Source organism: Euprymna scolopes, chromosome 26 (assembly GCF_053919585.1).
Source record: "Euprymna scolopes isolate OS-2025 chromosome 26, ASM5391958v1, whole genome shotgun sequence".
NCBI classification, from domain to species: domain Eukaryota; kingdom Metazoa; phylum Mollusca; class Cephalopoda; order Sepiida; family Sepiolidae; genus Euprymna; species Euprymna scolopes.
This window is the reverse complement of record NC_136507.1, coordinates 56,908,185-56,925,638: the sequence shown is the minus strand read 5'-3', so window position 1 is coordinate 56,925,638 and position 17,454 is coordinate 56,908,185. Positions and strand designations below refer to the sequence as shown.

Sequence of the window (17,454 nt, the reverse complement as noted above, 5' to 3'; positions counted from 1 at the left end):
AGCCTTCTACTCCAATAGTTTCTTCCCCAGAACTGCTAGATTTGGAACTCTCTTCCGGGATTCTGCTTTCCCAACTGTACTGACATGCAGAAGTTCAAGTGTAATGTGAACAAATATCTTGCTACTCATCTCCCTTCATAATACCCCTGCAACTTATGTCCCCGATAGTAACCCCCCCCCCCACTTCAAAGTGGAACTGTGCCTTGTTTTGGTCATAAGAAAGGAAAAAGAGAAGAGAGATCCAGCAAACAAGAGAAAGGTACAGCATCATGTGAGAAGGTTTGCTTTCAAAGTTTAAGCTAACAATACTTCTTTACTACAAAACTACCGAAAACTGAAAAGATATCCCCCCCCCCCGGCAAAAGGAATAAATACTTTTAAAAAACACTCGCCTTTCAATTCCTTCCTTTCTCTTTTTTTTTTTTTTTTTCAAGTATAAAACCAAACTTTTCTTAACACTCAAATTTTAACCAAACTTTTATTGCGCATAAAAGCTATCCAAGTGTTCCTTGTCAGTCTTGGTATGGAGTTGTTATTACATGTTTTTAACATATAACAAACCCATATATATTTTGTCGTGGGAAAAAGAACAAAATCTGACTCGTCTGCGTATTGTTCTCAACTCGAGAATTTACATGACTGAAATAGGAATTAAGTTTCTAAAAATATTTTTCGGTCACAGAAAAACAATAGATAATCTTTCAAGTACAAACACAGATATATGCAAGGGAAATATAAGTCATCCATTTTGTTTTGATTAACCATAAGATTGCTTTCTCTTTACTTCCAAACTTTTATCAATCAATCAATATATATTATATGGAAAAATGCGCGCATGAAAAGTAATATTCTTAAGATTTTATTAAACCTGGAAAAGTAAAGGACAAGATATTCTAGTAAAGTAAAAAATAAGAATTTTTTAGACTTAAAATATTGCAGCTAAAAATAAAATTTGAATATTGATAAATATTTTATTTATTATTTGCATATGTTGTTGTTTATTGTTGATTTAGAAAGGGTGTCAGTCGCTGGATTGAACTCATTTCCACCTATTATTTGCATATATTTATGTAGTGAAAATTGTTTGAATAAAATTAATTCATTAGTTAGTGAGTTAGTAGATGGAATTAATGATTTTATAATTTACATAAAAATTAATAATTTTATTATATCATAATTAGGATCATTTAATTCTTTCTAACTCAACAATAAACAACAACATATGCAAATAATAAATAAAATATTTATCAATATTCAAATTTTATTTTTAGCTGCAATATTTTAAGTCTAAAAAATTCTTATTTTTTACTTTACTAGAATATCTTGTCCTTTACTTTTCCAGGTTTAATAAAATCTTAAGAATATTACTTTTCATGCGCGCATTTTTCCATATAATCCATGATTTTTCCAGGCATTGCTATTGTATTAATATATAAATTTATAATATTTATTAATGATTGTCAAAAAAGATTAGCTCTCAAACACACATTTATGCAATATTTATCATTCAATCACAGTAGTTCCGAGCCAGGGTCTCTACCGAGACTGCGGTTCATGAATTCGTGATCTGTATAGAGCGTAAACTAACAAAAAAGAAGATGGCACTCGGTGTCTTTTTAGATATCGTTGGAGCTTTTGACAACATACCCTTCAGTAGTATGTTCAAGTCGCTACGAGAACTCAATGTGCCACCAGTACTCATCCGATGGATTGAGTATATGGTGAGGCACAGAACAGTTCAAGTAGAACTACTGAGGGCAACTGTTAAAAGGGAAGTAGTTAAATGAAACCCCCAAAGTGGGATTTTATCACCTTTACTATGGAACTATGCTGAATCCTCTTTTAACGGAGTTTAAAAATAGGAATATTTATGCCCAGGCTGCTGATGATATCGCAGTGCTTGTCGCGGGTTCAAAAGCATCATTGGTCAAACGCATTGCCAAAATGGGACTACATTTTTCATCAAATGTGATAACGAAAAATTTGAGTTCATTCAAAGAATATGTATATCATAGAATTCACTAATATTTTTAATCGATAAATTCACCATTTTTTTGCTATAAAATCTTAACGAGAGTTAAAAAAATTAGTTATTAAAAAAAAGTTCGGTTTTTTAATTATAAAAAAAACGATACACGGGATTGAACCTAAAATCTTTCCACCAACCCCCGGTACTCTAACCGTTACGCTAACATGTCATATAGGCAAAATCGCAGTAAAAAATATTTATATACAAAAAAAGTTATGCAAAATAAAAAAAAGCGTTAGTCACTTATGTACTTGCTCTCCTGTTTGTGAACCCACATATTTTGTTGTAACTTTTTTTCTACTGAACCAATTTTCGAAATTCTTTTTTCAAAATGTAGCTAATGAGGTGTTCTATCCAACTATATAACCTGTTTGAAATTTGGTTGCGAACGGAATTAGTGGTGGGGGTTTGAATGTGTCTCGATTCATTCAATTTCGGACTTAAGCATATATTCAACCACTACCGTGGTTGAATGATAATTCCTGGTTAATATTTTCCAGAGGTGAAGCAACCAATGAAATTTTAACAAGGTTAATGCAGGAATGCTCAATACCAAAGTAGGGCAAGATGTACTTTTTGTTTTACATAAGCATCTATATGTCACTACAAATGAGTATGTTTTGGTCAGCCAGTTACAAGTAACTAGAGACCTCTTCAGGCGATAATACTTATACAAAAGTAAAATCTAAACAATATGATATAAATGCGGGAGTACCTCAGGGGTCTATCCTCAGGCCTTTATTATTCCTAATATTCATAAATGACCTCCCTGATAAAATTGTTTCTGAAATGGGTATATTTGCTGATGACACCACTCCCTATAACAGGCACAAGGGGTAAGCAAATGAATACATATCTAAGGAAATGTCAGAAACACTAGAGGATGACCGCAAATCTGTAGTGGAATGGGGACAAAAATGGATGGTACATTCCTTCAATAATTACAAGAAACCTTCACTACTACCAATAGCAATGGCCAAGAACACATTACCCGAAAGTACTTCCTTTAAACTCCTTGGCCTAACGTTTACAAGGAGCATAAACTGGAACAGATACATTGAGAGCATTGCCAAGGCTCCTGTGAAGAACGTAGGCTCTTTCTACCGTGCTAGAAAGCTACTTACGCCTGAAAGTATCCTGTACTTCTATAAGACCACAATTCGCCCATGTATGGAGTACTGTTGTCACATTTGGACTGGTGCATCTACTACTTGTCTCTCACTCCTGGACAGGGTTCAAAAGAGAGTCGCCAACCTGATAGGTCCTGAACTGTCATCTAAGCTTCAGCCTCTGTCCCATCAACGAAATGTTGCATCCTTCTGCCTGTTCTACAAGTGCTTTAATGGTGAATGCTCTGACGAACTGCAAGCACTTGTACCCACTCGACATGAATATCCCCAACAAACTCAACAAGCAGCTAAATCCCACCCCCTCACAGTAGATCCCTAAGTGTAAGAAAATCTTCTGCTCCAATAGTTTCTTCACCAGAATTGCTAGACTTTGGGACTCCCTTCTGGGAGTCTGCTTTCCCAACTGTACTGACATGCAGAAGTTCAAGTGTAATGTGAACTCATCTCCCTTCATAATACCCTGCAACTTATGTCACCGATAGTAGCACCCTACTTCAAAGTGGCACTGTGCCTTGTTTAGGGTAAAAATTGAATTACAAAAGAATAAAAAATAAAATCCATGATAGATTACAGACTTCACATTGTATAAGCAATATCACCTGTAACTGGCTGACCAAAACATACTCATAAATGTGTAGCAAAATATAAATGCTTATGTAAAACAAAAAGTATACCAACACTGCAGTGTTGCATCCCTGTGTCTGTTTTAAAAGTACTTTAATGAAACGTGCTCTGATAAACTCCTAGCACTTGTGCCTCAACAGATTGACCCAATAAACAACAAAATCCCACCTCTTCACTGTTAAGGTTCTCTAGATTCCAAAAAACCTCTTCTAATATTTTCTTACCTCAAATTGATAGACATTGGATTCCCTTGCAGTTTTCTGCTTCTCTGTATGTGCTACCCTGCAAAGGTTTAAATGTAATGTAAATAAACATCTCACTGCTCAACTCGTCACAGTCCCCCTGTTAGAAATGATCCCAAATAGTAGCCTCTTACGTTCCAAGTGGCAATATGTTCTGTTTGGGGGTGAAAAGGAATGAAAAAAAAAAAAAAGCTTCTTGGAGTCAAGCAATAAGTGTTGCTATTGTTTATTCTCCAGAGTAAATTGTTTTCTGAATTGCTTTACCGTTTTCAAACACACCCAACTAATGTCAGTCACTTTTGACCATGGGTAGGGGAAGGGAAAGTTAATTAATCCTTGGAATCTGTAACTAATTCTCAAGAGGTTTACACATTTTTGTATTTTGATTGGTCAACAATATTGTGCTAGTACCTAAAGTATTGATCTAACCTTTTAGTTTCTGTGCGAAAGTTCATAAGGATTAAGAGAAAGGCATATTTTTCTTTTTAGCTTAACTTTTTAAAAATTGGAATTTAAGTTTCTTTGGACGCTATCATATGGTAAGTATTATGTACTTTGTTTTTAGATGGTGGGCAGAAGGAGGGGGTCAAGCATTTTGTGTTGCTAATTTTCTTTGTTTATTTGGTATAGATCCTTTGATTTCTACCTCTTAATTTCCCACTTCAGTGTGTTAAGTTTGCTTGGGAGCCTTTCAGAATATATAGTTTCAGTAGTGCTCTGGAGGACTCCTTAGTTTTATTATTTGTTCCTTTGCATAAAATATTATCGAAACAAATGTGGAATCGCTTTCAAAAAAAATAAAAAAATAAAAAAATTACTACACATATGTATAAATCTGGTTCCAACTTAAATTCTTCAAAACTTCATTTGTTTGAAAATTCCTATTGAAACTGATTTTGAAAACTTTGTGTTCTTTATGAAATATGGGCTGTACATATGCGGTATTACCTTGGAATGTTTTTACTTTTGTTTTTATTTCATTTTTTTTTCTTGTATAACTATGCCGATATTTTTTTGTTTTTGTATTATTTTAGCAATTTTTAAAAATACTTTTTTGAAAGCTAAATTTAATTATTAGTGTATGATTTGGTCAACAAATTATTAAAATTGAACCAAATTGTTATAACGCAAAAACTAAATGCTAAGTGTTCTTAGTGTTAACCGTCTGGAAGCCCTCAGAAAGTTCAACTCATTTAACTTCTCCTCTGGAGTGTTCCCGCTCTGATCGCCTTCCTATTCCATTTCTTGGAATCTTTTCTAGCCTTTATTAAGTGAGTGAGTGGATAGACACATCGAATCTCTATGGTTCCAGGTGAGCATTGTCTGAAGTTTTCAATCCAACCCAAAGCAGGCCAGAGGATTAGTTGGTCAAAAAATGGTGAAACAACAACAACTATGGAAGGCAGTAATTATTGAGGATACAGTTAAGACTCAGCATTCTTATTCCATCGTGGTTAATCACCTGAAATGTCGTGAAACCACAACTATGAAGATGAGGATAACAGTCCACAAATAAATAAATAAAGGTCGGTTCTAGCATGGTTTTCCCATTCAATGAGATACTATATTTCAAACAAAAAAAAACATCTCTTGGGTGGTTGGACTCCAACCAGGAATATTTTCAGTTCTCCACCTCCCCTTCCTTTGACCATTTATCTATCATCTGCAACATCTATCATTCATATGCAACACCAAACATGCTGCAGCAAGTTCATAACCATTGCAAAAAGGATATTCATATATTGAGAAATTGCTGAATACCTAAAATAAGATTGTAGTTAATAATAATCCTACACTCCATAATAAAGACCAATGTGTATTTGCATGTATATAAAAAAAATATCCATTCCATCACACAAAATTTAGCAAGTAAACGAATTATCAGATGAAGACATCTTAAGTGTTTCAAGGAAAGAAAGCAAATAGTAAGTTTGACAAATCCTCCCGTCATCGGAAATGAATTTCGAAGGAAATCCTTCGCTCTATTTTCATAATGAGACATTTAAAAAAATTCTTTTTTTCTGTACCGATTGATATGTTTTTTCTTTTTTTTTTTATTATGAATACTACTGCTAACACTAAGGAAGCATATTTTTTCTTTGTCATTTTTAATAGTATATATTCGTAATCATTACACTTATAAGATAACAAGATTGTGTGATTCTGCACTTCTGCCAAGGCTGGAAGGATAAAGATTCTTCTGTAGTTTATTTGTTTGAATCTTAAATCCCCCCACCACCCGCCAAGAAAAAAAAACTTACAATCTGCCCCGTTTTATTTCTTTTGGATACCAAACAAAACGGATATCAAAATCTGTGTTCCCTCTTAGTTTCACCTTAGCCCCAAAACAAAGCAACAAAGACAAACTTTAAGAAACAGAATAAAGATATCCATTTCTTTCCATAATAGTGAGTTTGATTGATTCCTTTATTCTACACAACAGAAAAGAACAAGGATAATCAACCTGAATTTTTTTTTTTTTTTTCAGTTGTTCATCAAAACTCATTTCAACTACGATCCTTTCAAGGATCGTCTGATCCCGTGCAAAGAAGCTGGACTGGCCTTCAAAGATGGTGACATTCTGGAAATCCTATGCAATGATGATTCCAATTGGTGGCAGGTAAGTGAAATTATTATTGGCCCCTCATAAGATATCTCCTCCTTCCCTTTCTCCTTCCTTTTCCTCTTCCTTTCCTCCTTAAAGAAGAATTGCATCATTAATCATATTCTTCTGTAAAAGATACAGGCGACCTTATTCAGGTGTATCTTGTAAAACTCTGGAATCTGCACAGAATTCGAATGGAATCCCGTATTTAATCCACTGGTGTAGTATGTTCTCGTTCTGTCAGCCATGACTGGGTAGAAGTCCTAAATAATTGCTAATTATATTTTGAGTGTCGCCCACAAGGACCTGTGGCATAGTGGATTAATTACTTGGTAAAATTCAGTCATGCTCTTCTGAAGGTTGAAGGTTCAATCCTCAGCGCAGGCAATACTCAAAATATAATTATAAATTACTTCTGCATTCATGGCTGACAGAACAAGAGCATACTACCTTTGTGGATTAAATAAAGGATTCTGTTTGAAATTCTGTGCAGATTCAGTTCAATAGAGTCTTATTTCAGAGTAAGGTACTGTTGCTGGTATATTTATTCTGAGACAGATGCTTTATGATGTATCTTGGTAATAAGAAGAACCTTTATTTTGTTTTCACGGATTTGGATAAAGTTTTTGACAGTGTCAAGAGAGGTTTCTGATGGGCATTATGTAAACTAGGGGTAAACGAGTGGTTGATGAAGGGAACTTGTGCACTTACTACCCAGCATAACGTTATCACAGGTGACCAAAAGAGTCTATCAAGCATGTGTATGCAATATGATGTGTGGAAGTGAAACTTGACCGGTGGGGGTTGAGTATATGCGTTGCATGGATAGAAATAATATGAGAATGATGCAATGGATGTGTAATGCAATTCTTAAAGACAGGCTTATACATGATAACCTAAGAAAAAGATTGAATTTAGACAGTATAAAGAGATGTGTGCAAAACAGATTTCAATGGTATGACCATATTGAAAGAATGGATGATAGTTCTTGGGGTAGTAGATGTAGAACAGTTGAGCTAGCAGGCTCGGTTCATAGGGGAAGGCCAAAAACATAGAAGAAAATGATGAAAATAATTATTTCTCTTCATGCAACACATGTCCTCAACCCCTCACTAGCCAGATTTCGCTTTAATATACCATCATACTAATGAAGAATATTATGAGAGGATTGAAAATGATGAACGAAATGAATAAAATTTCATTACTTGTGAGGATGATTTCTAACAAGTATTTATTGATTTTAGACTTGAAGACAACTATGTTGCAGCCAGCAGGGAAATTTTCTCCTCGAAATGTATTCCAGATATAGACAGGTTTTCCTCAAGTGCTCCCAGTTCACTTTGTCGCTGTTAAGTATTATGAATGAGAAAAGTTGGTTCTTGTACAGCATTCCTCCTATATTAAAAAAAATAAAAACAACAAAAAAAATCTGTATAGTGTATATACCCATATTAAGTGATTGATAGGAATTCGTAGACATTACAATATAAATCTAGTAAGTATTAAGTATTGTTCAGTTGTCCTCCCATTCTTTCTTGAGGTTTTTCAAAATGGTTGGTGAGGCATTGACTTCTTGAATATTAATAAAATTTGATTTTCTTCATAAAAATTAAACTATTTGATTAATTTATGTGATTTTTGCATTGATATTTTCTTGTTACGTGTACGTCAGGTTTTTACTCTTTTTTTTTTTTAATATAGGCGGAATTCTGCACAAGAACTAAAGACTTTTCTAAAAATGTCTGACATCAGGAGAAAGTGTTTCATTTTTATCTTTGCCACCCACTTCCACCCTTTGCAAAATAGAATATACAGAACAGATGAGTTTGATTTGTCTAAACTACCCCCCCCCACTATTATAATATAAATCTCAAATATTCTTGGCTTTTTGTTGAAGATCATAATGTAGTATATGTTCTGATATTAAACTTCTATTTTGTCTTTTGTCAGTGAAGGAGAAATCCTTCCTGATTGAGGCAATATTTAAAATTTTGGTTTCACTCCAGAGGGCCCTTCTAGGGGAGCTGTATATTCCTACATTAAAAAAAAAAAAAAATGACATTGTTTATAACTCCGCTTTCGTGGGGCAAATAAAAAGGGACTCTTCAATATTATTTGCTGGTCATGTTTAATCGATTCTGATGACAAATTAAGGTTTTGCTTTATTTATTTTTTTATTCAGGCCCGCAAAGTTAATGGTGATAGCATCGCAGGCATCATTCCATCTCGATCACTGGAAGAAAAAAGAAAAGCTTTCGTCTCACCTGAATATGATTATTCCAAAAGTTTCTGTAAGTACTCCGTAACCTATTTTTCTTTTTTTTTTTGTATTTATTCCTAAAAATATTTTGTAAATACCTATCTTCTCTGCAACCTTTCATTCAGTCTTTTCTATAAATACTATAGTGGTATATGTTTTTCAGAATTGTCTGCTCTATTCTCTGCTTCCTTTGTTCCAGCTGGTTTGACTCATTGGTCTAGTGTTGTTTTGATACCTTATTTTGATACCTTATTTTAATACAGTTGCCTATTTCAATAGCTGAAGTGATATCACACCTTATCAGAAGTGATTTCCATATAAAAAAATGTTATTTTATACTGAAATTACTTGACTTTATAGGCTAGTTAAAACTTTCATCTGTATTATATACACAAATCTGGGTTGTTTGTTAGGACTACTTACAATTGAATAATCGATGAAACTTATTATATCTGCCCTTTTTAGATTTTCACATTATACTAAAAACTGCAACAATTATCAGAAAGTCACAAAATCCCAAATAGACCATTATTAAAAATTTTTTCCTCTGTTGATTAAAGTATCTTATTTATCCTATGCTGTTCTGTGAGATTCACTTACTCAGGCTTTGCCTTCTCTCTTTGAGAAGGAATTAGTTTCAAGCTAATTGCTTGAGGCTTCCCTACTGGGGAATGTTGACAGGGCATATTTTTGCAGGTCAGTGATTTTTCTCTAGGGTGTTGACTTTTCAATCCTACTTTCCAACCCTTGTGTCATATTTTCCTACCATCAAATAGATAATAATGCAACACGGGCTATTAGTTTTATTTTTTTCCTCGGCAGCACCATAAGCATGAATCATTATTGACTGTGTTATGTTGCTAGGCCTGTGTCGACTAGGAGGTTTACCTTTTTGAATTTAAGAGATAACTTTTAGATTTTCTGTCTCTTACTAAATATGCCAAAACCGCTATTTTAGCACTTTTTTATTTTTAATTCTGACTTCTACTATGAATTAATGGTTTGTTTTTGTTTTTTTAATTTTTGCACTTTAAATGTCTGCAAGAAAAATTCCTCTATCTTTAGTTTTAACATAAAAGTTTGTCCTCTGACTTTCCTCCCTCCATCTTTTCTTGCCAATAGCTTTGCTTTCTCCCATTGAGAAAGGGTTAATTTATTGCTAATCGCCTCTACCCCTTAAATACAAGAAGTAGAATTGCTGGAACAATTTTTATTGGCTGATGCTGAATATCCATGTCACACAGTCATATTTTTTTGTGTAAAATCATATTTAAAATTTTACAAAATGCTTTGGTTGCTGATGAAGCGAGTTTGATGATTTGAAACTTAAAACCTGCAGTGAAACCAGTTCATAATGTGTAACCGACCTCTGAGAATCTACGAGATGTATTATATGATTGTGAATTCCAACATTAAGAAATTTAACATTTTTATTGAATTTTTGTCCATTTATATTTCAGTTTGTGGTTTCAAAAGGAAAAAGAAGATCAAGTATAACACCAAGAATAACAAAGGTAGGAAATTATAAAACTTATGAAGTCTACCTGATTTTTTTTTTTTTCTAATTACTACTAAATTTAATGTGTAAATATTGAACAGCCATTTACAGTTTTTTTAAGTTGTAAAAACTTATTTAGTTTCACTAAAACTTTAAATATATATATATATATATGTATATATATATATATATCATTATAAAACTCAAATGACCTTGTAACGGGTGTTGTAACCCAATATCCGGTTTGCGACTTCCGGTTGCGCATGTGTACATAAACATAAACCCATAATAATCAACGCGACAATAAAACGTATTGTTTTACTGTGTACGTTTTCAGCGTCCCAATTTTTTTTCGTGTTTTAATTATCCAAATAAACAATTGTTAATACTTTCTGCGTTTTGTTTACATTGTTCATTTTCGTATTACATTTAAGTTATTTTAACGCAATTTTCTTACAAATAAATAATCCATGCGACAATATAACGTATTGTTTTACTGTGTACATTTTCAGCGTCCCAATTGTTTTTTTTTTTTTCGCGTTTAAATTAAGATATATCAAAATTTGAATTTAAGTTTAAGTATTATGGTATATGTTCAGTGCACATTTTTTCATTTTAATATACTTTCATAGAAATGTTTCTGTTATGTCACAAAAAACTATTGTCTTTACATAACAAATGTCACGCCCATACATTAATTCCATAGCTAATATAACATACTAACCCAACGGATCACGGGTAGTCTAGTATATATATATATAAGAGGAGCAATTTTTCCTCTCTGGATGAAACTAGCGTAGGTTTACAACAACAGATGGCACATAAAAATTTATTATGTTTACACCATCCATTAGCCATTACCTTATTTACCTATAGCACGCATTTGCATACACATTATTTTGTATTAAAACATTAGTTATTCTGAGGAGCACCATGTACATCATCGTCGTAACCTACAAAGGAAGTAACTAGATTTTTACCACCTCTTCCACAAGTCCTCTTACGCCTCCCATTTCACACTGTGTACATTTATACACAACTTCCGGATTACACTGTTCTTAACAGATTCATAAACTTATAGCCCAACCATTAAATTTCTGTCCATCTATTTGAAAAATAATAACTTCCCCTTTACAACAATCCTATCCTGATTGGCTTAGATCATACCGATCTCTTATTCAAGAATACTATTCTAAACACTAAAAAAACAGAACCGAACTGAGAGAGATAGAGAGAGAGAGAGAGAGAGGTTGCATTTTTCTTTTTCTTATGGTGATATCTAAAATTATTAAAAACAAATATTGCAGTTACAACAAAAAACATAACTGATAAATACACGAAAGAAACAAAGCGAGAGTAACAGAGTGAGAGAAAGATAGAAAGATTAAAATCATTGTATCGGCAGAGAGAGAGAGAAACATAGAGAGGGCATTAAAACAATGTTAAATTTGTACACTGTAACCCATCACTGTTTAACCCATAAAAATATTAAGTTCTACTATTTTTCTTATGAAAGCACAAATTTTGATAATAAATTAAAATTTAACTTATTAGAGTAGGGGATCATTTTCCTATATAACTTTATCGTAAAATGCGCACTCACTTTTTGGCCACCTAGCGTTCAATGAGATATGTCATCCCTACCATTTTTTTTCAAGTTTTGTGATTGAGGGGGAGGGAAGACAGCAAAACATGACAATTCTTTTTTTTTGTGACGGGGCGGGTGGGGGGGTGGGTTACATTTAAAACATAAAATAACGATAACTTTAATTCTCTTTTGGTGGAAGTGGGTCCGAGATTAAATTTTTTTTATGAGATCATTCTGTACTTTCACTTAACAATTTCATAAACAAAACTAACTCCAAAATATGACAAATTAAATTGTGGGGGGTGGGGATTACATTAGAAACATGAAATAGCGAAATATTTCAGTTATTTTATTTAATTTTATTTTTTTCAATTTTTGATAAATATGGCCTGGTAGGCCAACGCACAATCTATCTTTAAAAAAATTATATTCATGAGGAGTTAGAGGTGTCTATTTTGAAAGCCGTTTGTTATGTTAGGAAGTTGGGGGTCGGGGAACAGCAACAACAACGGTACTAAAATTTTTATCAGGGGGGCACGCTTTTACCGGGCGACGCCGGTTAGCGGGTACTGCAAGATTTTTTTTTATAAAGCTTTACATTTACTTCAAGGGAGATAATCGGTTTTTTAATCACTTTTAAGCCAAGCAATTGTTCCTATTTAGTTGCTTTCCGTTCTTTTGAGGTCAATTTGAAATATTTTATTAAGATTTACACAATCTCCATGTTTAATGCTTTTTTTTTTTTCACCTATTGTTTGATTTTTATGACAATAACAAACACAAATAAGAACAATGCATTATAAAAATAATATATATATATATATATATATATAATTATAAATAATCATTTTTTAATATGTACAGACACTAGTGTTTCATCCTTTCGGAATCATCAATGCAGGAAGTTATGATTGTTGCTGGTCATGGGATTCGAACCCCGCAACGAAGCCATCTGTCTCCATTTGTATGAACATAACTCACAGAGCCACTATCAACCGCAAGTGAATTTAAACACTTATGAAGACATTAACGTTATTAAATGTCAATCTACAGTGATCGAGTGACTGGAGGTCACAATCTCACTATATATATATATATATAGTTTGGCTGAAACACTATCAATAATTTCCCCCACTCTTTATCTGTGCGTAAACCTAAATGTAGATTCTATGAACAAAGCTTCTTTCTTAGAACTGCACACCTGTCGAACTCTCTTCTGTTTACCTGCTTTCCAGCTGACTACAATATGGCCGTCTTCAAGTCCAACGTAAACAAATTCTTGATGAGCCATTCCTCTTAAGTAGTCCAATTTACCAAATTTACACTTCTAACGATTACAATAATATTGTCCTTTTGACCACTGTACACTCTTTAACCTTTATCCTCGAGTGGCCTCTGAGCCATGATAAGTGGTGATTCTCTTGTTAAAAAAACAAAAAAAAAACGGTGTGTAGTAGAACTGAACAACAATTCGTTGATTCTGCAAAGTTGACGAAATAAGATTCACAAAATAATTGCTTTTATTCGAACCGGAATCCATCCAGTCCAAAGAAAAGAGATATAAAAATTGTGGTACCGTTGGGATTAAGTGACCGCATATAAGGACGTTTTTTTTTTTTTGTTTTGTTTTTTTTTTGTGAGAGGGCCAGAATATAATCTTCTTGACACGCTTGAACGTAATTGTGATTTTGTGAAGAAAAGAAAAATACGACTGTTGACTGCATGGGCGACAAAAGACAAGCAAGGAAAAGTTCTGACCCTTTTATTTTTTTGTTTTTTTGTCTTCAATACAGTTTAAAGAAGCTTTGTGTGTTTTATAAAACAAATATAATGGAATAAAATAATGCTGTTTAAATGTGTTTTTTTTTGTTTTTTTTTTTACAAAAAGTCACCACTTATCAAGGCCCGGGGGCCAGTCGAGGATAAGGGTTAATGAGATTATAGTGTAGTGATCATAAGTAGTGAAAATTTTGTAAATTGGATTACTTAATTTAAACATATCGCAGACTTGACACTAGAAACATTAACTAAAATTGTTAAATAGAAAACTAATCATCAGCTGTTTACCATGTATATGTAAGAAGTTAACTCATTTTTTTTAAGAAAGAAAACAAAATAAAAATAAGGAAAAAATAAGTGATAAAGAAAAACTTTAATGGATTTTTCTTTACAGATTACGACAAGTGTGAAATTATGATCTATGAGGAAGTGATTAAGATGCCACCTTTCCAAAGGAAAACTCTGGTTCTTGTTGGAGCCACTGGTGTTGGGAGACGATCTCTCAAAGAGAGACTCATCAAGTCTGATCCCACAAGATTTGCAGCAGTCATGCCACGTATGTACCTTTTTCTTTGATGCATCTTTTATTTTTGTTTTGAATTTTTTACTTTTGTACTTCAATGCATCCAAGCATTTCTATAATATGCTAGGTTGAACAAAAGCTTTTTATCTTTATCTATACTAAAATGTAATGCTTGGTTATTGGGCATAACGATTTTTCTTAACCAATCAGATACGACTAGATTTTAGAATACAAGGGAGGTAATTATTTAAAAAAAAAAAAAAAAGGGGGAGGTAACCGTTATATTATTTTTGCTGTATTAAAACCTGATTTTCTTTTTTTTTCTTTTTTTTTTTTTTTTTTTTTTTTTTTTTTTTTTTTTTAATAGATACCTCCAGAGCTCCGAGAGAGGGTGAAGTCCATGGACAGGGTTATTATTTTATGGAACGTGAAGCAATGGAAGAAGAAATTCAAAATGAGAACTTTCTGGAGCATGGTGAATACAATGGCAATTTGTATGGCACAAAAATAGAATCGATTATTCAAGTAATCAGATCATCAAAAATGTGCGTCTTGGATATCAATCCGACCGTAAGTAACTCGGACTTTTTTTTTTTCTTTTTTATCTAGATAGATACGAGCAAAAAATTTAGTTCCTTTCTCTATGCCAAGTAAGAATTAGATATCTATATACGAATAAAACTATTTCAAAATAATTGTCTAAATGTACATAATATGTCATATTTTATCTGAATCAATGGATTATGACTTCATGAATTATTTCTATTGGTTATTAGTGATTACCAGTTGTGTCTGGCCGTGTCTGAGGGGCTAGTTGTGTCTGGCCGTGTCTGAGGGGCTAGTTGTGTCTGGCCGTGTCTGAGGGGCTAGTTGTGTCTGGCCGTGTCTGAAGGGCTAGAGATGTAAGTGCTTATCTGGGCAAGAGACTGACGTGAAATGATCTTGAAAAATCATGGGGGTATGTGGTTTTAAAATGTAAAGGCGAATTAATTTTCATATGAGGAGAATAGCTGCGTTAATAAGAACGAATTGGGGAGGACAATGATTCAAGTGTTTGACAGCTGAGGGAACATCGAAGTTGATTCAAATTACTGCATCAGTAAAAAGGAGTACTGTCAATTTTTATTGAGATTATAACTATATAATGCTTAAAGGATGAAATCGTCAATGATTGTCTTTTGTGGATGCCAAAATAGAAATGTAATTCAGTGGAGAAACTAAACAGAATATATGTCAAGCAACTAAAAACGCACCCACAATATCTGAAAACCTACCTGGTATGATGGAGGATAGAGCAAGATGGTATGAGAGAGTTGGGAGGATCCGTGACACTTCCATGACTAGATGATGATATAATGGCGCATTTGTTGTGCATTATTAGGATGAGTCACCTTGGTGAGTAGATATGATGTTCATGAGACAAAATCTTTGATCTAGTGTCTGCCATCTGCCATGCAAACACTGATAATTTTATTTTCAATTTATTTTTTGTACCATCAATGTCATCAGATTCCCCGATTTAATTTTTAAATTGCGATGTCTTTGCTCTAATGTGAGCCTTGTATGTTTGTCTCCATGCAAGTTATCAGTGTGAGGGAGATAACTCCGTTTGACTAAACGATTTCTGTTTTTTTTTTTCAAAAGATAATTTGGGACACTTGAAGCCAGCACAACATTGAGGAATTGTACGTTTTATTTACAAAAAAAAAAAAAAAAAAAAAACTTAAACCAACGTTGTCTCAACTTTTATTTATTGAATTTTTTAATAATTTTTCCAATGTTAACATCTTAAAAGGCTTTGTTTAATAAAAAATACAATGTCACTGCAACAATCATCAGATCATCACATTTTAATGTAGTGTTAAAGACTCTATTTTTTTTTTTTTTTTTTAACGTTATAAACTTTATTACATTAAAAAAAAATAAAGTAGTTGCAGTTGCAATTTCTACAAATATTTTCACATTTTCTTTATTTTTTTAATGTTAAGGCATAAAATCTTTTTCCATAATTACTGGATTCGATATTAAATAGCGCATAATGGTTGATATGCCGTAAAACAAAACAACTAATTAATCGACCATTTATTTATTAAGAAGGCGATTATTTTGTGGAGAGAATTTGGTGCTTTTTCATTATTAAAGCACCATTCAAAAAAAATATTGAATTTCAAGTAAAACCAATGATGTCTACTTAATTGTTATGTCAAAAAATAGAAACAAAAAACGATAAAGTAGAAAATTTATTATTAATGAAAACAGTTTTCAAAGAGAATTACTGCAAATGAAGCTTTGCTTATTATTTCAGAAAATAATTACCTCCCTTGTTATAAGTTGGACTCTAGTTTCTTTGTTTAGCAAAACTCAATTTTCGAAAAATATTTTCATCAATAATTGATTTTCTACCTTATCGTTTTTCGTAAGTTTTGGATATGTTCATTACTGTGACATGACATTTAAATAGTTACCGTTAGTTTTACTGGAATTTTAGTTTTCAATTTTTAGATTTCGCTCTAATAACGAGCAAGCACAAAGAATTTTGTTCAGAGAAAAAAGAAAATTTTCACTTAAAATAATGGAACTTTTATGACTAAACACTTTTTCTTTCTCCTTGAATAATGAGCTCTTTATTTTTTGAATAGATGTGCCCCCATTATATGAATGAAGACCTTATTTCAATCAGCATAAAGATATTAAAATTTGACTATTTTTTATTCCTCTTTGTCTCTCCAGTCATTGAAAGTACTAAAAACCCCTGAATTCATGCCTTTCATTGTATTCATTGCGGCTCCAAATTCCGATGTGCTGCGAAAGATGTATGAGAATGGAAGGAGAGCTACTGGTTACAGGGTAAGAGATTAAAAAAATTTTTTTTTTTTTTTTTTAATTTTTAATTTTTTCTCATCAGGATCTGATTTCATTATTCAAGCATCTGTTTATGCTTAAAATTAAATGTCCATCCACCTAGCGCAGCCTTAGCTGAGATTGAACTCACTATACGAGTTGTGTAATTCAAATCTTGTCAGTAGCTGAGCACTTGATGCTTTGCCAGGGCTATCAAGGGTAATTTTTATCGTGACTTCATCACTAGATGAGTTGCCCACGGCGCTTTAAGAGAATCCCATCTACCCTCAAGAGAAGGATAGATCATGCCAATTTCTTAACCTGGTATTTTACCT

At 32.9% G+C, this 17,454-nt stretch overlaps 1 protein-coding gene across 6 annotated transcripts in view; it reads left to right on the top strand.

The window, feature by feature from the left end:
* The window catches only part of LOC145248075 (protein PALS2-like), a 203,812-nt gene that overhangs the window by 164,340 nt on the left and 22,018 nt on the right, over positions 1-17,454 (top strand). For all 6 annotated transcript variants that reach the window (XR_013863323.1, XR_013863322.1, XR_013863321.1 and 3 more), the window contains 6 exons: positions 6,514-6,645; positions 8,813-8,921; positions 10,351-10,404; positions 14,150-14,311; positions 14,646-14,848; positions 17,009-17,125. Coding sequence is in view for 3 of the 6 variants with exons in the window: in XM_080109853.1 (XP_079965979.1) it covers positions 6,514-6,645; positions 8,813-8,921; positions 10,351-10,404; positions 14,150-14,311; positions 14,646-14,848; positions 17,009-17,125 (777 nt within the window). In the remaining 3 variants the exon portion in view is untranslated. The remainder of the gene's footprint in view (positions 1-6,513; positions 6,646-8,812; positions 8,922-10,350; positions 10,405-14,149; positions 14,312-14,645; positions 14,849-17,008; positions 17,126-17,454) is intronic.